Raw genomic sequence first — 23,454 nt, 5'->3', positions numbered from 1 at the left:
AGGGTGTTGGTCCCACCCACACCTGGCAGATTGGCTACACCCGTTCTCCTCCATGCTATTGAGACTTTTTCAGGCTGCTGGGTTGCTGTTCCAATCCAACCAGCTGACTCTGGTCATACCATTATGACCACTGAGAGCTCAGCGAAGTGCCTGGCAGTTGTGTGTTCTCCCAACAGATCAGCTGTTGTCCATCTTGTTCTCCCACAGCCCCTCCTTTCCTGGTGTATTTCATGACATTGTGGATTTGTTCCTCTGTTCTTTAAAGTCTAAATCCCATTTTCAGCTACTCGTGGTTTAATTTAGCTTGGTAGTCTCCTGAACCCTTGTGGTAGGCTGAATAACGGCCCTGCAAAGATTTCCACATCCTAATGCCCAGAACCTGTGAATGTTACAAAAGAGACTTGCAGGGGTGATTAAGTTAAGGATTCTGAGATGGGGGAGATGATCCTGGATTACCTGGGTGAACCCTAGATGTGATCACAAGGATCCTTATAAGAGGGAGGCAAGAAGATCAAAGGAGGAAGTAGGAGATGTGATGAATGAAGCAAGAGATCGGTGTGATTCAAGGAAGGGGTCGTGAGTCAGGGAGTGCAGGTGGCCTCAGGAGCTGAAAAGAACGAGGGATGGATTCTCCCTCGGAGCCTCCAGAAGGGAACCAGCCCTGCCTGTGCTGGACTTCAGCCCAGTGAAACTGATTTTGGGTTTCTGACCTCTGAACCTCTAAGACAATAACATCGTCTTGTCTTAAGCACTGACTTTGTGGCAATTTGTCACAGTCTTCTACTTGTGTACCAGTCCCTTGGGGGTAAGGGGAGAATTAGGACTCAGTATAGATTGGGAATCGCATATTGAACAGTTAAGGGTGGAGGTGAAGGCACACAAACCTGTCCTACAGAAATCAACTAGGGGAGGAGTACATAAAAGGGACTGAAGCAAGACCTGGCCCAAGAGTCTTCCAAGAAGCCAAAGGGACAGCCAGAAGGAGAGGCGAATGGGACTTCCAACTCCAACAGCAGGTCCTACGGTGAGTTTGCACAGAAAAGGGGTGCAGAATGTGGATGGCAGGCTGAGCTGTGAATATTTTTAGGTATTTGGATACTACGTTGCTTATCCCTATATTAATAATGGAGAATCGCTACCAGGGTTTTGGTCTCGATGTTTTCTGATGTGGGTTACTGGTGCCCAGTAAGGAAGAAGAATAGATATAACGGAGGAAAATGCCTGCTGGTAGATTAAATGATAGGTGCCGAGTTCTAGGAGGACAGACGAGACTGGAAATACCCTATAAGATTGGGGAATTCATCCACTAAGAGGCTGGTGAGAGAAAACATGGGCCCCACTGAATTGGGGCTGGATACGTTTGAATATTCTGCAAGTAGTTTATTTAACTTGACAATTCAGTAATGCTTCACTTATATGGGTATAACCAAAAGTCAGAAAAGAAATAAAAATTTTGTGAGTAGTCAAAACGAATATTTCAGTGTTTGCGTTCTTTGGTTTTAGAACAGCCTCTGGACTCTCAGTTCAGCTCTATCTCTTCTTCCTGTGCATATAATTCTGAGAAGTGCAGTCATCTGATCGCTGGCCAAATAGGTCAAAAACAGCAAGTAAGTCAGGAGAGGAGGGCAGGCAAACGGACAGCTAAGAGGAAACAGCTGGCAGCCTATGTTGCAATAGTAACTATTAAAAAGTGAACATACACACCCTGGTACCTCCAGGACCCCAGCTGCCCAGCCTTTCCCCAGGATCTCCCAATCTCTTTATAATCCATCAACTAAAGGGTTAACTCCTGGCAGAGCAGGGGCTTCCGGACCCTGTCTTAGCACGAAGTCTCATTTCTGTTCTGATTGGTCCTGCCCTGGCCTTATGCATGTTAATAATTGGCTCTCACCCGTGAACATAGGTGTACATTGCTTTAATATTTGAGCAATTGAATCCCCCCCTCAATATAAAATAAGAAATCCAAAAGTATAACAGTTAGGGTTGTTTCACATAGGGAGAAGAATCTATAATTATAGGCCCAGCGGGCGTCAACATATTACAATGCAGGATAACAACTGATATGTATATTAGTGGGTCTCAGTCATTAAAAAAAGTTTAACTGGGACTTCCCTGGCGGTCCAGTGGTTAAGACTCCACGCTTCCACCGCAGGGGGTGCAGGTTCAATCCTGCTCGGGGAACTAAGATCCCGCATGCCTCGTGGTGCAGCTAAAAAAATAGATACATATTAAAAAAAAAAAGTTTAATTGCATTCAGCTTCATCTATTTAAAAAAGCAGGCAAGAGCACAGTATACTTTATTTTTTTAATATTAAAACAATTTTAAGTTTTATATTGGAGTATAGTTGATTAATAATGCTGTGTTAGTTTCAGGTGTACAGCAAAGTGATTCAGTTTATACATATACATGTATCTATTCTTTTTCAAATTCTTTTCCCATTTAGGTTATTATAGAATATTGAGCAGAGTTCCCTGGGTCCACTTTAGAAGTTTTAATCCAAAGTGGACTAAACGTCTTGGCGCTTAAATAGAATTGAGCCTTTACTCATCTAGATAACTAACTTGTCCAGAATGACTCAGTCTTCAGGACGCCAGAGCTGGAACTCCTGAATGAAACAGAACAATGGCCTGTCTGTATTACTTAGGGTCAAAATGTGCATATTCTCACGTAGCCAGATTTTTTAAAAAAATTATCTATTTATTGTTTGGCTGCATTGGGTCTTCGTTGCTGCATGTGGGCTTTCTCTAGTCGAGGTGAGCGGGGGCTACTCTTTGTTGCGGTGCGTAGGCTTCTCATTGCAGTGGCTTCTCTTGCTGCGGAGCACGGGCTCGAGGTGCGTGGGCTTCAGTAGTTGTGTCTCGCGGGCTCTAGAGCGCAGGCTCAGTAGTTGTGGCGCACAGGTTTAGTTGCTTCCCGGACCAGGGATAGAACCATGTCCCCGCATTGGCAGGTGGATTGTTAACCACTGTGCCACGAGGGAAGTCCCCCAGATTCATTTTCCATGCCAGTCCTGTGTAAAGCTGAGCATTGGCTCACCTGGGCTGACGGTGCCACCATGCTCCCCTGGGCTTATGGTACTTCCCTGTTTATGTGGGTGGATAGTACTTCCCTGCTTACCTGGGCTGACCACACCTCGCTGCCCTCCCTTTTTCTTGGCCTCAGCGGGCCTCCATCGCAGAGCTGTCGTGGCACCAAGGAAGAACAAATCTTCCTCATTTCTGACATTGCGTTGTGATTAAAAATGGCATACTTGTCAACGCGTCTCAGACAGCCACTCAAATCATAGGCTCCAGAAAAACAAGAGTTGAGCATAAGATACATCCTTGATGAGCTGGAGATGTGGTTGGATGAAGGCAGAACAAGCAAGTTCAGAGTGGAATGTGGCACAAGAGAAACAGAATCCAAGCAAACTATGTGCTTTGCAAATTGCGAGGCGGAAACTCATGTTCAAAGTTAATGGAGAATTTTAGGGTTGAAGAACACAGTGAGTTAGAAAGTAGGCAACAAATGTGTCTGATTCGGGCTTCCCTGGTGGCGCAGTGGTTGAGAGTCCGCCTGCCGATGCAGGGGACACGGGTTCGTGCCCTGGTCCTGGAAGTTCCCACATGCCGTGGAGCGGCTGGGCCCGTGAGCCATGGCCGCTGAGCCTGCGCGTCCGGAGCCTGTGCTCCGCAACGGGAGAGGACACAACAGTGAGAGGCCCGCGTACCGCAAAACAAAAACAAAAAAAGTGTCTGATTTGGTGTGGATGAGATCCCTGGAGTATGCTACCTAGGAGAGGCAGGGGACCCCCACCACTCTCTGGCAACGTGCCTCGTTAGCAGATGGGTCTTGACTAGTCTGATTGCTGTATTAACTTAATCACTCACTCTAACAACTTATTCTCAGCATTAGCTGCATAGATTACCAGCCAGCCCTGGCTCTTCCTGAGCCAAAGATACGGAGAAACCAGGGCAAAACTGCAGGTCTGGTGGAGGCCTGTGTTGCAGTAGGGCTCCATGGGAGGGCTGCTAACATTCCAGATGCACTCACTGCGAGGATTCTGTGGGGCAATGAAAGCACCAGGGTTCTCCTGGGCATCCCAAAGCATTGACCTCAGGACCGCACTTCCCGTGAGAGCCCAGGAACCATTGGAAGTGGCTGTGTGGGTCCAGGAGCCCTCCTTTCTCCGAGCATCTGTTCCCCGTCTCCACTCCCCACAGCCCCTTCTTGCCTCCCTCTCTCTGCAGTTTCCCCTGCCTCATGGCTCGGGCTTACTCAGAGTTCCTTCTCACCCCAGCAAGCCTCCCTGGCTTCCCCACATCGTGATCCTTCTGCTTCCCTCTGCAGTTCCCTAATTCTTTGTGTCATTCTCAAGAAAAAAATTCAGATGTCTCAGTTTCTGTTTTCTGAGCAGGATGTCGGGGCTCCCTGGTGCATCTAAAAGGTCCTAAAGGTTGATGCCCATCTTGCTGTCCTCAGCAGAGCTGGCGTCTCACAAGGTGGCCCTTTAAGCCAGACCGGGGCCCAGCGGGCAGGGATCTGACTTTCTCAGCAAAGACTGGAGAGTGGGTTTCCTATTTCTGAAATCATGGGAAGCAGTTCCATGAGTTGGAGATCGAGTCCTTCATTCTCACCTCTAGTTCCCTTACAAACAGGCTGGGTGACAACGATCCCATTTCCTTTCTCCGTAAAATGAGAAAGGAAATGATACACACCAGGTGCTAAACCAGGTGCTACTTACACACAGATTTGTTATTGAATCCTCAGGAGGAGGTACTATCATTAAATCCTATTAAACCGGGGAAATGGAGGCACAGAGCAGTTGAGTAACTTGCCCAAGGTCACACAGCTAGTAAGTGGCAGAGCAGGGATCTGAACCCTGTGGGTCTGGCTGCAGAATCCTTGCTCTTTACCATGGTTAATTCATGCTACTGTATGCCATTCATTCATTAATTCATACCGTATTGCCATTCCATCAGCCCTCAGACTCCAGCAAAAAGTGGGCCATGAGATAAAAGAGGCTGCAGAGGGCGTTAGCTCTGTTCTGCAGAACAAGATGTTCTGCAGAACAACACGTGTCCTGGCCTTTGTTTCTGGCCAGGAACGCTGCTGCCCTTCACCTGTGCCCTCTCTGAAGGGCATGGGAAGAGCTGGCCTGTCAGCAGGTATAAACTCAAAAGTTCCTCCCTCAGCTAATTTCAAGGACTGTTTACCTAAGTGAATGCAGGAGGATTAGGCAATCCACTGATCTGACGCGCTGGGTGGGTTTGGGTGTGACCAAGCGCACTGCGGCTGTCAGAACAAATCCATCCCACGGAGAAGCTCGGACGCCTATAGCAGCTCGGACAGCCCAGGACACGTGTTGGGATGTGACTTGTGAGCTGGGGCTAGGGGTCCACCAGTGATTTAAGAATTAGGATGAGAACAGGACTGCTGCCAGTTGGATTCTCCACTTTATGCCCAATGCGTGGGACCCAGGCCATCTCTCTCACCGCCTGGCTGAGGGCAGCCCTGAGTCTGCATGAGTGGCAGGTGTCGATTGCTGAGACAGGCAGGAAATACCCCTCGGCATCCGGCTGGCATTTTCAGGCACCCATGATGCCCCTCACCAGCTCCCTGGGCCGCCCTTGCCAGGAGCAAGGGCACAGGAAATGCCATTGTTCTGGGAATGCATCTCCATCCTGCTTCTCTCTGCCTTGGGTCCTTCCCTGGCCTGTAGTTGCTCGTCCACAAAGGCTGCCCTGTGGGACCCTGTGAGTGAGTTTTCATAAATCAGACAGTGAACAACCAAACCCCTGGGTAAGTGGACACGTCACGGCTGATGCCAGGGCTGTTGAGACAGGTGCACACCACCTGGCTGAGTGAAGCCGGTGAGAAGGCCGTGCTGTTTATCAGCGGGTGCAGCAAAGTGTGGATCAGCTGACCACACTCGGTAAATTGTTATTTACAGTTTCTGAACTTTTAAAAGAAGAGCTTCCCCAGAATCGGCCCTGATTCCAGACCCACAGCGTCATGACGGCTCTGGTCACCCTGCTGTCCCTGCTCCTGCTGGGACCCCAGGCCCAGCACGGGACCGAGTGGACCTACTCAGGTAAGGCTCACCCCAAGGGCTGCACGCCGCCTTTCTGCCATCACGTCAAGGAAGGGGGCACCCACTTCTCGAGGACGAAGCCTGGCCTTTCGGGGTGACCATGCCTGATGATTGCGTACGGTGCTTGCTGGGGTCTCAAGGTCTCGGGCTGGGGCAAGAGCATACTGAACTTAGACCTCGGCTAAGGAGCGGAGGGCAGAACTCTCCCTGTTCCCGGATCCCTGAGCCACCCGCAGGGTTTCTGCTTTGCTGCCCCAGAAGCTGGCTTGAGAGCCCACTTAGTGCTTACGAGGGCAAAGCCATTTGCTTTCTTGGTCTGTGTAGACAGAAAGTAAAGCCGCTGCAGGGGGCTCCCTGCAGCCCCACCGAGGGTGTGTGGGGTTTGCCAGCACTTTCTTCCCGGAAATTTCATGATACACGGTCTATCCAGAGCGTCTCGACGTGCCGAGAACCCAGTGACCATTGCATGGCCTCCAGGCTGGCCTCTCTTGGTCGCCGTGGCCGTGCTGAGACCCAGTCTCACATCCAGAACCCCACTTATAGGACGTGAAGTGGAAAACCCTGGCGTTTAGCACAGGTCCCGGCCCACGTGTGGACCAAAGAGAGGAAGACAGTGGGGTTCAGACACTAAACACCCCTTCTGTGTGGCAGGGGAGAGAGCGCCTACCTGGTCCCCCTCTTTTCTGTCCTGGATGGAGGCATGGGGCCGGAGAGGATGCTCGTGGCCGCTGGCTGATGCAGGAGCCAGGAGCAAGCAGGGTTTTGAGCCTGCTCTCTGCACAGTCTGCCCTGGCCGCAGATACAGGGTGAAGCGTCCTCCCAGGGTGCATGTGTGCCCTCTAAGTCAAGGGCAGCAGAGTTAGGAGCATTGTGGCAAGGCTCAGGAAGTCCAGCTTCAGAGGGCGGGACAGCTGACTCTGACCAACTGCTCTGTCTGGACCAGAGGATTCCCCTACCCGGCCCAGTGCCACGAGACCCCGGGGCTTCCGCTCGGTCAGGCCCATTGGTACTGGGTGTGGTTCGAGGGTAAGGAAGAGAGAGGATTCCGACAGTGGAGTCTGTCCTCCCCAGCTCAACACAGCCTCTGAGACGGGGCCCAGGAGAACTCCGGCAGCAGCTGCTGCGAATGCCTGTCGGGGATACTTGAGAAACACCAATGCTGTTAAAAAACCTTTTGATCCACGAAGGGGCTTTGTTCAAGACGTCTGGCCTTGCTCCTGGCACCTGCCCCTAGGAAAGAATTGTCTACAGATTGGTTTGTATTATTAAACAGTGAAGAGAGGAACAGAGAAAAAAAGAATTGCCTTTTTTATTGAACCGAGAAGCTGTGAGAGGCCTAAGTACAAACATCTTCCTCAAAACAAGCTATGGGTGATGCTGTCCCCTAAGGGGGAAAGAGAGTTGGATTCCCTACTGCAAATGGATGAGACCAGGACCCACAGTTGTTTGGAGGCCGAGTCACCCATTATAATGACTTGCTTTTATCACCCTCTCTCCTCTCTTCTGTCATTAGTAACTACCTTAAAAAAAGGTAAATTTCCTTATTTTGATATTTTTTTCAACTAATCATTCTAGGTCATCCTTGAACCCGATGCTTCCTTTCTTGTCCTGAATCCATAAGTGTAGGCACCCAGGTGGTCTTTACCATATTGGGAACCAGTTAAAGGGGAGGGGTCAAGCAAGGAGGTGGGGAGGTCCTGCCGTAGGGCGTAGGGCGTGGAGTGGGCCGTGGTATTGTTGGGGGCTGGGAAAGAGAAACTGTCTTTCAGAAGAAGTGAGGAAAAGGCCCTGAGAGTAACACAGGCATGCGAAGCCCAAGTAGCCCTCGAGTGCATTTATCAGCCGACAGTCACGTAAACGGAAAACCAAAGCTCTGTATTAAAGACATCCATTGCTTTCAAAACACGAAGGCATGTTCTCAGGGCCAGTGGGTGCAACAGGAAAGTTACGAACCAGCCCCAAAGCCCCCCAGACACCAGGGTCCGTGGAGCTGATTTAGGTGCCCCTCCCACCTCCTTCTGGAGGCCTGGCCCTGCTTTCTAGAAGACAGGCCTCTAGTCTCGACTGTGGCCTCTGCAGGCCTCCTGTCGAGCGGGCCCTGAGTGAGTGCCCAGAGGGAGCCCCTTGCACTGTGACCCCCTGGACTCTCTCCTGTGTCAGATGGGGTGCTGGATGAAGCACACTGGCCGAGGGAGTACCCCGACTGCGGGGGGAAGAGACAGTCGCCCATCGACCTGCAGAGGGAGAAAGTGTGGTACAACCCTTCCCTGAGGGCTCTGAACCTGTCAGGCTACGAGGTCCAGCACGGGGCGTTCCTTATGATCAACAATGGCCACACAGGTAAGGGCGGGCGACAGGCTCCCGTGCCCGCGCGGGCATCGGGGGGAGGCAGGCAGGCAAGGCTGCCAGGAGCTGTATGCTCAGAGATCCAGAGTGCGGCCTGGGGGCTGCAGGCCTCAGACTCGGGGCAGACCGGTGTCGAGCCCTGGTACTTCGTCCCTGGTTGGGCAGCATCCGTCTGTAGACTCGGTTCCCCACTGGCCCCTTCATCCTGCACTGGCCTCTCTCTGAGCTCACTCTGACCCAACCAGCAGGAAATTCAGCGGACAGAGAGGCAACACCGAGAAGCCACATGACCCACTGTCTGTTCTGTTGATCTGTGCCCAGGTCTGATCTGCCATATTTTCTATGTGGGAAGGTCAGACAGGAAAAGCTGGTTTGGGGGGCCTCCATTCCAGAAGCCTAGACTGGACAACCATCAAATCCTGCTTAAGGTTTGCAGACATCCTTCTGATGTTTTTCAAGTGGGCTCGTCTCCTCTGAGCCTTATGACAAGCCCAGAGGGGGGCATTGTTTAAGCTGAAACCAGAGGCTTTGGGAGGCCAAGGGACTTATGGTCACACAGTCTCTAGTGGCCGAGCTGGATCCAGGCCTCGGATGTCTGATTCCTCGGTCATGTCCTCCTTGGAAACTTCCCTCTCCACTCCCACCTGGGTTGGGACAGTTTACTGTCCATTCGCACAGGTGTATGTGGGGGCGGTCATAGGACTCAGATTTCCTTTTTGCACTATTAAGAAAATAAAACCAATTGCCCTCGATGGGGCTGGTGAAGGTAGTAGCCCTCAGATCAGCTGTGATTTGGATTACTGACCTCCACACGTAGTTCGTGAAAGCCTCATTTTATCACCCGTATCACGTTCCTGTTTCCAAAGTTACTCTCTGAAGCTACCAGCATGTTGGCAGAAGTGTACGGCCTTTTCAGATTGGCTTCTTTCACTTATGCTTCCTCCGTGTCTTTTCATGACTGGATAGCTCATTTCTTTTTAGCATTGGATAATATTCCACTGTCTGGATGCACTACAGTTCGCTTATTCATCCACTTACTGAAGGACATGTGGCTGCTTCCAAGGTTCAGCAATTATGAATAAAGCTGCTATAAACATCACTGAACACCAGTGTGTAGATTTTGGTGTGGACATAAGTTTTCTGCTCGTTTGGGTAAATACCAAGGGGTGTGATTGCTGGATCATATGGTAAGAGTATGTTTAGTCTTGTAAGAAACTGTCCAACTCTCTTCCAAAGTGGCTGCACCATTTTGCATTCCCACCAGCAGTGAGTGAGAGTTCCTGTTCCTCCACAACCTTGCCAGCATTTGGTGCTGTCAGTGTTCCGGATCTTCGCCATTCTATTAGGTGTGTGGGAGCACCTCATTGTTGGTTTAATTTGTATTTCCCTGATGACCTATGCTGTGGACCGTCTTTTCCTATTTGCCATCTGTATATCTTCTTTGGAGAGGTGTCTGTTATGGTCTCTGGGTTATTTGTTTTCTTATTGTTGACTTTTAAGGATTCATTGTATATTTTGGATAGCAGTTCTTTATCAGATGTGTCTTATACAAATATTTTCTCCCAGTCTGTGGCTTGTCTTCTGATTCTTTTGATATTCTTTTCTGCAGAACAGAAGTTTTAAATGTTAATTAAGTCCAGCTTATCAATTCTTTCTTTCATGGATTGTGTCTTTGGTGTTGCATCTAAAAAGGCATCACTGTACCCAAAGTTGTCTAGGTTTTCTCCTATGTTATCTTCGAGGAATTTTATAGTTTTGCACTTTACATTTAGGTCTGTGATCCACTTTGAGTCAATTTTGGTGAAGGGTGTAAGGTCTGTGCCTAGGTTCATTTTTTTGCACGTGTATGTCCAGTTGTTCTAGCACCATTTGTTGAAGAGACTCTCTTTGCGCCATTGATAATCTTTGCTCTTTTGTCAAAGATCAGTTGAATATATTTATGAGGGTCTCTTTCTGGGCTTTCTATTCTGTTCCACTGATCTATTTGTGTATTCTCCCACCAAGACCACACTGCCTTGAGTACTATACTTTTTTTTGTTTGGTCACACCATGTGGCTTGTGGGGTCTTAGTTCCCGATGGAACCCGTGCCCCCTGCAGTGGAAGCGCAGAGTCCTAATCGCTGGACCACCAGGGAAGTCCCTACTGTAGCTTTATAGTAAGCCTTGAAGTTGGGTAGCATCAGTCCTCCAACTATGTTACCCTCCTTAAACATTGTGTCAGCTATTTTGGGTCTTTTGCTTCTCCATGTAAACTTTAGAGTTACTTTGTTGATATCCACAAAATAACCTGCTGGGATTTTGACTGGGATCGCATTGAATCTCTAGGTCAAATTGAGAAGAACTGACATCTTGGCAGTAGTGAGTCTTCCTATCCAGGAAAATGGAATATCTCTCCATTTATTTAGTTATTCTGTGATTTCTTTCATCAGAGTTTTTCTGTTTTCCTCATATAGATCTTATATGTAATGTGTTAGATTTATACCTAATTATTTAATTTATACCTAATAATTTAATAATTATACCTAATTATTTAATTTATACCTAATTATTTAATTGTTTAATTATACCAAATTATTTAATTTAATTAACTTAATTATTTAATTTAATTATACCTAATTATTTAATTTAATTATTTAATTAAATTTAATTATTTAATTTAATTACTGTGCTTTTAATTTCAAATTCTACTTTTTTTAAAATTAATTTTTCTTTTTTGGCTTCATTGGGTCTTTGTTGCTGCGCGGGCTTTCTCTAGTTGAGGTGAGTGGGGGCTACTCTTCTTTGCGATGCGTAGGCTTCTCATTGCGGTGGCTTCTCTTGTTGCAGAGCACAGGCTCTAGGTGTGCGGGCTTCAGTAGTTGTGGCTCACGGGTTCTAGAGCGTAGGTTCAGTAGTTGTGGTTCATGGGCTTAGTTGCTCTGTGGCATGTGGGATCTTCCTGGACCAGAGCTCGAACCCATGTCCCCTGCAGGGATTCTTAACCACTGTGCCACCAGGGAAGCCCTAAAGCTTATTTTCAATTTCTCTATTTTGTTGTAAACAAGGGACAGTAGGTGGACCAGTACTGATTGATTGATTTTTTTTTTTTTTTTAATTGCCCGAAACACACATGCATAGGCTCCAGAAAAGCTTAAAGGCTGGGAGTACTGGGCCTGTAGTGTTCAAGGGGAAGGGCAACACTGTTCTCTTAATAGGTACTATCAGCCACTCCACTTATTGGGCTCATTGAAAGGAGGGATGATCTCTTATTCATCCTTCTATCCTGGTACCTGGCACAGAGCCTGACATAGATTAATGCATTTGAGGCGAAAAGACTTGTGCACGAAAGGATAAATCCCCAAATAGGCTCCATGAGCGATGCAGTATTCTGAGTAGGTTTTTTTTTTTTTTTTTTTTTTTTTTGGCTGCGTCAGGACTTAGTTACGGCGCACAGGCTCTTCGTTGAGGCACCCGGGTTTCTCTCTAGTTGTGGCTCGTGGGCTCCAGAGCGCACAGGCTCAGTAGTTGTGGCACGCAGGCTTAGTTGCTCCACAGCATGCGGGATCTTAGTTCCCTGACCAGGGATCAGACCCACATCCCCTGTATTGGAAGGCGGATTCTTAACCACTGTGCCACCAAGGAAGTCCCCTGAGCAGGTTTTGATCTTTGAAAGCTGCAGGAGCAAGACTGGTTCTGTCTTTGTTTTTTTAAACTTTTATTTTGAAATAGTTTTAGGCTAGAAAAATTGCAGAAATAGTACAGAGTTCCCAAATACCCTTCTCCCACTTCCCCTAATTTTATTATCTTATAGCTGGACTGTGTTGATACCACATGATGAACTACACTCTAGACCTCATTTGAATCTCATCACTTGCCCAGAATGTCCTTATCCTGGTCCAGCATCTAATCCAGGACCACACATTGCATTTTGTCATCATAACTCCTTAGTCTTCTCCAATCATGGTCAGCTCCTCAGTCTTTTGTAACCTTGACGCTTTGCAGTTGTTTCTTGAGCACAGTAAACGCTCAGATCATGTGTTTCTTCTCTGGTCTGATAAGAACTTGGTTAAATTAGTCTCAAACAAAGGGGAGTAAGTTCTGCAAGTTAAATCCATTTTTTTTCAGAATCTGGAAGGTTCAGCAAGTTGATTTGTGGGAGGACAGATATTTGGCCTCACCTTTGCAAAAGCACAGTGATAAGCCCAGAATTGCCGCCATTTTTCAATCTGGCCTGTGCGATTCTATTGACACAGCTTGAGAATTGAGACATTCTGTCTGCAGGGAATTGTGTTTCAAGGGAAACATGCTTGTCTGGATCTCTGTTATTGCTCCTGTGGTACTAACTCTCCTCAGCTCTCCAATCTCTGGGAACAGATGACTGCGTATCTCCTTTGAAAACCTCTTCCATTTTTCTCACGTGAGCAGTGATTTTTGAGGCCGGCTACAGTTTAAGCACTGAATACAAAGCACCTGTTCTGCCAAAGGGCGTGTAAGAATCTTTGAGGCTGGACTTCTGCCTTCTGTCATATTATGTTATGAATTTCATCACAGCTTCCTGCTGCTTTAGATGATTTGGAAGGGAAGAAGGGGTCATTTGACAGATATCAAGTACCTACTATCTGCTCTTTAAGAAAATTTACTTGTTTATAACCATCTTCGATGACTTTAAATAGAAAAACCTTGTTATCAGGAGAGATGCTGACTGTCCCTTTTCAAGTCCTAAATTATACCCTCATAGATATTTTTCTTGGTCATTTTCTGGGGTCACTCTCCATGTCTCCCTTTTGCCTGGGTCATTCCAAAATATAGAGATTTCTCTAAGACCTAAGCCAGTGGAATGAACAAGGCAGCTGTCTCACCAAAGTAACCTCCCTGTAGAAAGTCTGTGGGGCACAGGGCAAAAGGAAGCTGGAAGAGGGATCCATTTTCCCATCGGCAAGAACCTAACGTTTGAAAGCATCTGTTGATGATCACGTCAAATTCAATCCCAAGCCAAGAGTCTGTGTGTCCCCTGACTTGCCGCGGAATGTGGTCTTTCGTCTTCTGAAGACAAGTTGAAGCCTATAATGGTGATGTCCTGTCCAGGCCCAGTTCTGGCCCAGCTCTGCCCTGACCAATGAACTGAGTGACTCTGCAAATCTTTCTACCAAGGTTGGCTTCCTTGTCCATAAAATAAAAGTACTGAAGCCCCGCAGGGATGCTACTTTCTACGAAGTGGGATGGGTTGGTAGTTGGTCTAGTTCTAGAAGTCGATATGGGATGAAGATTTTAACCACATCATAGAGAAGATAATGACCTCAACTTGACCTTACAGAGTACTCACGCTGGGTAGTAAAGTAATCAAAATAGTCCAAGAGGCCCTACTTCCTATCCCTATCCTGTGGGCAAATTCCAAAATTGGCCAGAGGTGGAGAGCGGAATTCTGATTTCCACACTCATTAGCCCTGTTTTTTCAGGGCTCCCCCCTTCGTTAGGGCTAACAAGCTGGACCTGCCACTTAGAGGTCCTGCCCCTGACCTTCTGGTCCTGGGTGGGAAGGTGCGTGCCCTGGGACGGGTGCCTGTCCAGCCCAGCTTACTCAGTGTCTGGTCACCATCCTTCCCCATGTGCCAGGTGCCCCCTCTCTGTTGGTCACCCTGCTCATGGCAGTCTAGGCCTGTCTATAGTACCAGCTTGCCCCAGGAGTGGGCAGGTGACCAGGGAAGCTGCCTCACCTGTAGGCCTGAGCCATCCACGCCCATCTGCACACTCCCTGCCCCTCGTCTTCTCTTCCAGTACAGATCAGCCTGCCCCCCACCATGTGCATGACGGCTGCCAATGGTACCCAGTACATAGCCCAGCAGATGCACTTCCACTGGGGTGGCGCCTCCTTGGAGATCAGCGGTTCCGAGCACACCATTGACGGGATCAGATATGTGATGGAGGTACCCTGAGGATCCTCTTTCTTTCAAACCCCATGGTCACTTTTCTTATTAAAACAGCCAAAAAGGCTTTGCTGAGTCAAGTCACCCTGAGGTTGAGTTTATTTTTCATTGATTTACAACAATTCACTGATCACTGCTATGTGCTGGGGGTTCGGGCAGGGTCCCTGACCTCACAGAAGTCACCCCAACGCAGGAGTTTACAGCCCACAGAGTGGGGCAAGCCCTCCTTAGTTTCAACCGGATTTCTATGTGGTAGATTTGCCGGTTCCCCCTCTTGCTCAGGATGACCACAGGTTTACAGTGGCCTCCTGGGGTAAGGGGGCACATGCCCACTCTAGGGAGACCTCAGGAGAACCCAGTGGCCTCATATGATCCCTTGGACTCTGCCAGCTTGTCTGCTTGGGGGAAGGTGAATTGCCATCTCCCCAGAATACCACTCATACTCTTCGCATTCTTGGAGAACTTTCTGGTCTTGATAGATCTTGTAGCCCAGAGGGAGGGACATGGTGGTCAGAGGTGTTTATGTGGGTCAGCTGAGGTGTGGGATGGAGCACCCTTTTTTATTTTCCTCCTTCCCTGAAAACCTGAAGCACTGGAGGTTTACAGGAACTGCCCTCGACTTACACTTTCTTGCTTCCACAGATTCACGTCGTTCATTACAATTCTAAATACAAGAGCTACGACCAGGCTCAGAAAGCACCGGATGGTTTGGCTGTGCTGGCAGCCCTCGTTGAGGTAAAGCTGAAACTACACATGCAGAGTTAGAAACTGGTGTCAAAACAAGGTGTTAAGTGTAGACAAAGGGTCTTCCTACTTGCCCCTCCTCATCTGTTCCTGAGCTCACACTTCTTGGAAACACTCACCCAATGAAAGACCTACCCTTTTTCCAGTCCTTGCTCACAGTTACTGTGTTCCTTCTGTGTCACCAACCTCAAGGACATTGCATAACTTGGACGAGCTGACTTAAAAGAGCTGGGATCACGGAAGGGTCCACTTGACAAAAACTGCTCTGAGGGCAAGAGGAAGCCTGCAACCCCCTAGACAAAGCCAACATCTCTGCATTTCTCAGAAAGTCTGGAGGGTGGGATTTATGTCTAGGTAGAAAGAAGTGGTCAGTGAATCCAATCACCCCCAAACAAGTTTTATATTGGATAAAATTGTCAAAAACAACCGTATCAGTGCTCTGGAAATGGACCAAAGACAAATAACAAGGTGAGGCATTTATTTATGATAAATGGCTATAATTTTGAGTAAGAACAATGGGAGTTTGTGGACATCTTGCCTGGGGCTGTTCCCATCCCCTTCCCCTAACTTGGTCAGCAAGGTAGTTTTATCAGGGCAGCATGGACAGGAAAACCAGCAGCTTCACTGCTTGGTACAGGGGACTAATTTGATTTGGAGTAGAACTTGAAAACCCATGCCCAGGGGGCACTGCTGGTAAAAGTAGCAAACAACCGAAAAGACAGAAAACGGAAAACCTGCAGGTTTGATGGTCTGAGATTGCAGTCCTAGTTGAGGCGAGTGGCAAGTGGCAGACCAATCAGAAATTTAACTGGGAGATGAGCCACAGGAAGGCTGTATAAGCTTCCCAAGAAACCCTGATGGAAAGTAAAGGCTGAGGCTGACTTAGTAACTGGCTGAGCTTTGAATGTGCTTCTCAACCCACATACAGATCCATCAGCAGAGGGTGCAAATCTTGGGCTCATGGGGTTTGAGCACAACCTCTGCAAAGTCATTGGCCACAAGACTATGTTGACCCTAGATGGCCCCAGGCTAAAAATTAAAAATAAGACTTAAGACCTAAGCAGGCTCATCAGCTGCTATATACTGTTGTGAGACATATCCTGCAGAAGAAGTCCAGGCAAGTCACTAAACAGTCACATGAACAACAACAAAAACCCCTCAGGACAATTTTTAAAAATCAGAATTCAAGGGCTTCCCTGGGGGCGCGGTGGTTGGGGGTCTGCCTGCGATGCAGGGGACGCGGGTTCGTGCCCCAGTCCGGGAAGATCCCACATGCTGCGGAGCGGCTGGGCCCATGAGCCATGGCCACTGAGCCTGTGCGTCCGGAGCCTGTGCTCCGCAATGGGAGAGGCCACAAGAGTGAGAGGCCGCGTACTGCAAAAAAAAAAAAAAAAAAAAAATCAGAATTCAGATTTGCTGCCATGTATTATCTAAAATGTCCAGATATCAAAGAAAAAGTTGGGCATGCAAAGAAATAGGAAAATGTGATCCATATTTAGGAGAAAAAAAAAGCAGTCAATATAAACTGAGTAGACCAAGAGTGATTTAGCAGACAGTACTTTCTTTATTATTATTTTATTTTTTGGCTACTCCACGTGGCTTGTGGGATCTTAGTTCCCTGACCAGGGATCAAACCCTGGCCCTCAGCAGTGAAAGCATGGAGTCCTAACCACTGGACCACCAGGGATTTCCCTAGCAGACAGTACTTTCAACAACTATCATAAATATGTTCAAAGCATGAAAAGAAACTATGTTCAAAGAATTAAAGGAAAATATGATGACAATGATTCAAAAAGGATCTCAATAAAGAAACAGAAACTATAAAAATGCACCAGATGGAAAGTCTAGAGTTGAAAAGTATCATAAAAGGATGAAAAATTCACTACATGGGCTCAAAGCAGATTTGAGGCAGCTGAAGAAACAATCAGTGCATTTGAAGACAGGTTAAATAAATTATTGAATCTGAAGAACAAAGGAAAAAGCTAGAAGAAAAATGAGCAGAGCCTTAGAGACTCATGGGGACAAGATCATGCTTCCCAACATATATGTAATGGGGGTCCCAGAAGGAGAGCAGAGAGAGAAAGTGGCAGAAAAAACTGTTGAGGAAACAATGACCAAATTTTCCCAAATTTGATGAAAAAACAATAATTTACCAATCCAAGAAACACAACAAACTCCAAATCTGATAAACACCTAGACACATCAAAATCAAACGGTCAAAATTGACAAGAGAAAAAGGGTTCATTATATAGAGGGGACTGACAGTGCTTTAATGGCTGACTTCTCATTAGAAGCAAGGCATCAGAAGGCAGTGGAATGACTGACGATCAGGATTCCTATGTCCAGTCAACCAATCTTCAGAAATGGGGCAAAATAAAGACGTTCCCAGTTAAAGTAAAACTGAGATAATTGTTAACAGATCTGTCTTACAAGAAAAATTAAAGGAAATCCTTCTGGCTGAAAGGACATCACACCAGATAGCAACTCAAATCCACAGAAAAAGATGAAGACTGCCAGAAAATAGTAAATATATATATATATATACACACATATACAAACATACACATATATATATACATATATACATATTCTTGTCTTCTTTTAATTTCTTTTTTTAAAAAAACCATAAGATTGTTTAAAACAATAATTATACCCCTGTAGTATTAGCTTTACAATGTATGACAAAAATAGAAGAAAAATGAGGAAGAAATAGAGCTATATTGGAACAAAGTTGCTATATTTTACTAGAATTAAGTTAGTATTTACCTGATATAGATTGTGATAAGTTGTATGTGGTAGTCACTAGAGCAACCACTAATAACCTAACACGGTTAACTGGTACACTAAAAGTATAGAACAGAGTTTAACACAAAAGGTAGAAGAGAGGAACAGAAAAAGATGAGACATTTAGAAAACAAATAAATGGCAATCAGAAATCCAAGAAAGTCTGAATTTACACCCAGGGGAAGAATGGGTCAGCATCACTGACTGAAAAGAACCATTGTCCATAGACCTTTTTCACAAAAAGCAACTATTCTGACTTCTAAAAAGTCAACACTCATACAATAAATAAAGGATGGCGGTGGTCAGAATTGGAGCAGTTTTGCCTTGGACATCTGGCTTTCCTTCATTCAGTCAAAAGTCCTGAGGATGAAGAAGGGAGCACTTCAGAGCAAGCCCCTGCATCACCATGAATCTGGGGACTTCCCTGGCGGTCCAGTGGTTAAGACTCCATGCTTCCAATACAGGGGGCATGGGTTCGATCCCTGGTCAGGGAACTAAGATTCCGCATGCCGCATGGCCAAAAAACCAAAACCAAACAAACAAATGAAAAAACACAGTGAATCTGACTGTGGCTGACATTGCCCAAAACAGGGTCACTGGGGATATCTTGACAGTGACTTTTGGCCATTCCTTGAGGACATCACCAGTCACCACCAAGAAGCTCTTTTCCCTGGAAGCTGCCAAAATGCTTCAGATCTTGTCTTTCTGGAAGAGACAGGGAAGCCCAGGCACTTGGTGGCAAAGAACAGCCAGATGGTCTCCCCCAGCACAAGTGGGGCACGGGTGGGCTGCCTCCTTGCCCTTGAGGCCCTGCCCAATCAGCCAGTTTACAAAATAGCTGGATTAGCGGGGATAGTTCTGGATGGACGGCCCTTCTCCATTAGGTGAACTGCTCTGTGTTTCTCCTGCAGGTCAAGGATGATGCTGAAAATACTTACTATAGCAACTTCGTTTCTCACTTGAAGAGCATCAGGTATCCAGGTAAGGGAAACCGACAGCGGCTGCATGAGGGCAGAGGAATGAGTGTGAGTGTGATGCGGGGCAGGGGAGCAGGGAAGAGTGTCACTGGTGGAGAGGGTGGCAGATAAGCCTGCCAGGGGACGCTCCCCTCCCTGTGCAGGGTCTCTGGTTCCAGCAATTCCCAAGGTTGGCTCAGGCTGTGCACACCTCGGAGAAACCCGTTCATAAACTCTACCTGTCAATTGCCACAGTTGGAACTTCTGGATGGCCAGAGTTCCACTAATGAGGGATACCTTCGTTTAAGTGACTCTCCCCTCTGGCCCCAGCTGGTAGTAATGATCCTGGTCTCTAGAGAGAGATGACCTCCTTGGCTTCAAGCTGAGCAGAATCTCAAGAGTGAAGCCTCTTGTCACGGTGCCTGTACACACAGACACAGGGCTGCTCTCCCTTATCTCTGCCGCCAGAAGGCAGGGTTCTTGTCAGAGTGTCTGCCCACTCCCATGGTCAACCCTTGACCTTGAGCAGTAACCAGGTCTGTTGCAGCCTTGGCTGTGTGCATCTCACTTTGGCCACATCTCCCAGACTCCAGGCCCCTGACCTCAGTCCTCACCCCCTCCAGCAATCTGCTGACCTCCTATCCATGGACCTCCGCATTCTCACTATTAGCCACGCCTCATGCCTCTCATCTCTCTAGCTTGGATTCCACGGGCCATACTTCTGACACGCCCACTCAAATGCCCTCCATCCTTCCACAAGCTCACCTGGCAAAGCCCCAGACTAACTCCCACTTGCTCACAGCCTGTAGCCAAATGGCTGAATGTAGCCAGAGAGAAGCACACAGATTTCTAGCTTCATTCACAGCGACAAATATACACAAGTACTAACACTGCTCAGAAATCCTGAAATACGACTCTAGACATTTGCTTTTCCCCTCTCCAAAATTACTGCATCATATTTTCTCCTCTCTCCCAAAGCCCCTCCTTTCTGGCCCCAGCTTCTCCCTTGGAGGTGATGCCTGGCCTCCCACTCCATGGAGAAGGTAGTCAGAAACTCACTCATCTTAACCTGCCTGCGTCTGACCAAACTCCATGTTCCCTCCTCTGTTACACTGGATGAGAGGTCCCTGCTCTGGTCCAGGACCAGCCTTCCATGTGGGCACTGACCCCCCCATTCTCAGGGCCTTTTCTCCTGCCCGTCTCCCCTCTCTCCTGCAGCTCACCCTTCACCCGATCACTCCACTCAACACAAAGCACAGTGCTCTCATTTCTTCCATTTCAAAACACAAACTCCATCTCTTGACCCCCATCATTCCCTCAGCTTCCACCCCATTCTCATCTCCCCTTGAAAGAGTTGTCTACTGTCCTGTTCTCTTTTCTCACTCACCCTAAGCCTTCAAGGTCATCCTGGTTGTCAGATCTCCTGGGCACTTTTCTCTTCTCTTGCTCCACCTCCAAAGAGTGATGCATTACACGCGGCTTGCATTCTGGCCAAAGCCCGCCCCCACCCCCAGCACTACTCTCTTGCTCTCTCTTCCTGGCTCCTGCCTTAATGTCAGAGGGTGCCAGGACTCTGACTTCTCTCGGTGACCTCATTTTCAGTCCTATGGCCTGAAATGTCATCTTTAGGCTGTGGACTCCAAAAATCTCTATCTGGTCCTCCAGGCAACAACAGCACCAGGCAGGACAGGTGAGGCAAAGTAGAGGCAAGAACTGTCTAGTTCATCTACTGACCATGAACAAAGCCAGCAGGAGACACCACAGGCCTGTGGTATAACTAAGGAGTTGCCTTGAATTCACTGACCTCAGATATTCTATTTCTACTAACTGATCCTGATATATTTCCTTCTCCAATTCAATAAATTCCACTGCTGATCAATACTGCCCACAACACTGGCCTCTCTCTGAACTTTGGATTCCTTTACCCAACTGTTTAGTTGATGTTGTCCGATGGATCTAGAATTTAACATGGTCAAAGCATCACTTATTCCCATCCCTTTCCAGGCTTGTCCCTAAACCGACTTCCTCATTTCAGCAAAGAGCATCCTCATCTATCCCCTTGTTTAAGCCAAAAATCCCAAAATTTTTCTGGACTTCCCTCTTCTCATTCCCCACCCTGCCCTGCCACACCCAAACCATCAGTGGGCCCTGTTGTTTTTACCTCCCTGCTTCCAATTCTTTGGGGTATATTCCCAGAAGTGGAATTTCTGGATCATACGGTAATTCTATGTTTAATTTTTAAAGGAACCACCATATTATTTTCCACAGTGGCTCATCATGGTTCTTGAATTCTTCACTGACTTGAACGTATTGGAGTTATGAAACAAAATCTATGCAATAGAGTCCTTTAGACGGTTATATCTTGAAATCTATCCAATAAAAACAAAACTTAGGGCTTCCCTGCTGGCGCAGCGGTTGAGAGTCCGCCTGCCGATGCAGGGGACGCAGGTTCGTGCCCCGGTCCGGGAAGATCCCACATGCCGCGGAGCGGCTGGGCCCGTGAGCCATGGCCACTGAGCCTGCGCGTCCGGAGCCTGTGCTCCGCAATGGGAGAGGCCACAACAGTGAGAGGCCCGCGTACCGCAAAAAACAAAAACAAACAAAACTTAGAAATCTTTTACTTATTCATGGGATTATGCACTACTACACTTCACATGCTTGGTTAAAGAAACCTTTTATGTATAGATCAAAATGATATCGTCTTTGCCATTGAAAAATGCAAAAGTGCTCAGGGAAGGTGAAGCAAAAGTCAACTCAACTCCGTGTTGCTTTGATAGAGTCTCTTGCTGAGTTCAGGGACTCAGCGTCACTGACAGGAACAAAAGAGGAATTCTCTAGATGCAGCGATAAATGTGGGTGCCGTGGAGGCTTCGGATGCCCTGTGGATGTCCCCCTCTCTACACCTCACCTGTGGCTGAGCTTGGTTGCCAATGCGCATGGCAGGAGGTGCTCGTGGCCTGACGCCTGCACCTGGACTCCTGCTTAGTTCTGATTCTGCCTTTCTAATCTCTATCCCTCCCCTTCATTTACAGATGAGCACAACTCAAGGAATTTTGTTCTTTCTTTGAGAGCACTTACCCACAAGCCCCTAGGAGTCATAATTGCTTTCATTTATCATAAAATATATCCTCTGCCTAACAATGATGATGGTGATGGCTACACCCATGAGCACTTTCCTATGTGCTGGTCCAATGCCAGCACTTTATAAACACATTCCCCAATGCTCCTGGGGGTCCCCTTTTTACAGACCCAGCCAGGGCCACTCAGCCAGGAGGAGGTATTTGAGTGGGTTTCTGCCCAAAGTCTTTGCTCTTAACACCCCCCTGGAAGCAGAACACTGGGGGATGTTTCCCAATGACCAGGTTCTATGTCCCCCTGCTTAAATCAGGAGATTTAAAGATGGTGAGATCTGAGCCAGGGCTGTCCTTGCAAGGGGTAGCAGTGGTTCCTAACATTCTTTTTTGTCCCCTCTTTTAGGACAAAGCACAGTTCTGAGGGGCCTTGATGTTCAGGACATGCTACCTGGGAACCTCCACTACTACTACAGCTACTGGGGGTCACTCACCACTCCTCCCTGTACTGAGAATGTCCACTGGTTTGTGCTGGCAGATACCGTCAAGCTCTCCAGGACACAGGTAGTGTGTAGAATCACTTTATCAAAGTCTCTCCTTTCAACGGCCTGGTTAACAAGAGCGCTCCCTAAATCTCACCTAATGCTGATACCTGGGCTCCTACAGTGTTTTCCATGTACAGGGCTGCAGTGCCTCACCTCTATTGCTAGGGGAGATCTTACTAGTGTTGTGGCAGAAATGGGCAAACAGGCATCAGGGAATCCAAGAAACCTATAGGTAATGCAACAAAAAAAAACTGGGACGTGGTCCAGGTCATAGGACAAGAGTTGCACAGTGAAGGCAAATATTTACTGAGTGCTGCTCCCATCAGGCACTGCTCTATATGAAGTAACACATTACTTCATAAATGACTCCATGCAAGAAGGATAGCTTCATATTTAGCCTTTCATCACATAAAATCCCTGTGGCTCTCTGAGGGGAAGAGCTGTATCAGTTGTCTTTTGTCCTTCATCATAGCATGGGTACATAATAAATATTTGTTGAGTTAAATAAAGGACAAACGTTACTGAGGTTTCAAAACAAAGCTGACATTTCCTTCTGGGTGATGTTCGTCCTCAGAAACAAATATTTCTTTTTTTAAACTTTTCATTTCCCTATTCCAGGAAAAAGGTGGAAAGACCCCTATTCTTATAACCACACAAAAAACATTGCCAACCAGGTTTGAAGTGCCCCTAGATACCTAACAAAAGCCAATGTAAACTATCTCAGGAAAAATGCACCTTAAATCCAGATCTATAAGAATTTACATGAATAAAGTTACCTGAAATGAGCTCAATTTTTAAAAAATCACAAAATATCAGGAAAAAGGCACTATGAATGAGTGTCAGCAGAAATAGAACTACAAAGATTTCAGATATAGTAATTATCAGTCAGTTAATATAAAATATGTTTAATATGCATAAATAATGCATAATATGTAAAATTAAACATATTTAGTATGTTTAATATATATAGGAGTTTTAAATATGAGGAAAGAACAAAGTATAAAAATGACGAAGTAAACTCAAAGAAGAAA

General features: G+C 47.1%; 1 protein-coding gene across 3 annotated transcripts in view; it reads left to right on the top strand.

Annotated features, from left to right (window-relative positions):
* The first annotated feature begins 954 nt into the window (after window positions 1–954).
* Window positions 955–23,454, top strand: part of CA6 (carbonic anhydrase 6) — a 30,379-nt gene continuing 7,879 nt past the window's right edge. For 2 of the 3 annotated variants that reach the window (XM_033843747.2, XM_033843743.2), the window contains exons 1-7: window positions 5,948–6,074; window positions 7,146–7,605; window positions 8,235–8,414; window positions 14,175–14,323; window positions 14,966–15,058; window positions 18,763–18,832; window positions 22,285–22,442. In XM_033843747.2, the coding sequence (XP_033699638.1) occupies window positions 7,449–7,605; window positions 8,235–8,414; window positions 14,175–14,323; window positions 14,966–15,058; window positions 18,763–18,832; window positions 22,285–22,442 (807 nt within the window). In that variant the 5' untranslated portion in view covers window positions 5,948–6,074; window positions 7,146–7,448. Of the gene's footprint in view, window positions 1,025–5,933; window positions 6,075–7,145; window positions 7,606–8,234; window positions 8,415–14,174; window positions 14,324–14,965; window positions 15,059–18,762; window positions 18,833–22,284; window positions 22,443–23,454 lie in introns of those variants that run through there. The other variant, XM_033843750.2, reaches the window with a different exon arrangement.

This window comes from Tursiops truncatus, chromosome 1 (genome assembly GCF_011762595.2).
Source record: "Tursiops truncatus isolate mTurTru1 chromosome 1, mTurTru1.mat.Y, whole genome shotgun sequence".
Taxonomy (NCBI): Eukaryota; Metazoa; Chordata; class Mammalia; order Artiodactyla; family Delphinidae; genus Tursiops; species Tursiops truncatus.
This window is presented reverse-complemented; position numbering and strand designations above follow the sequence as displayed.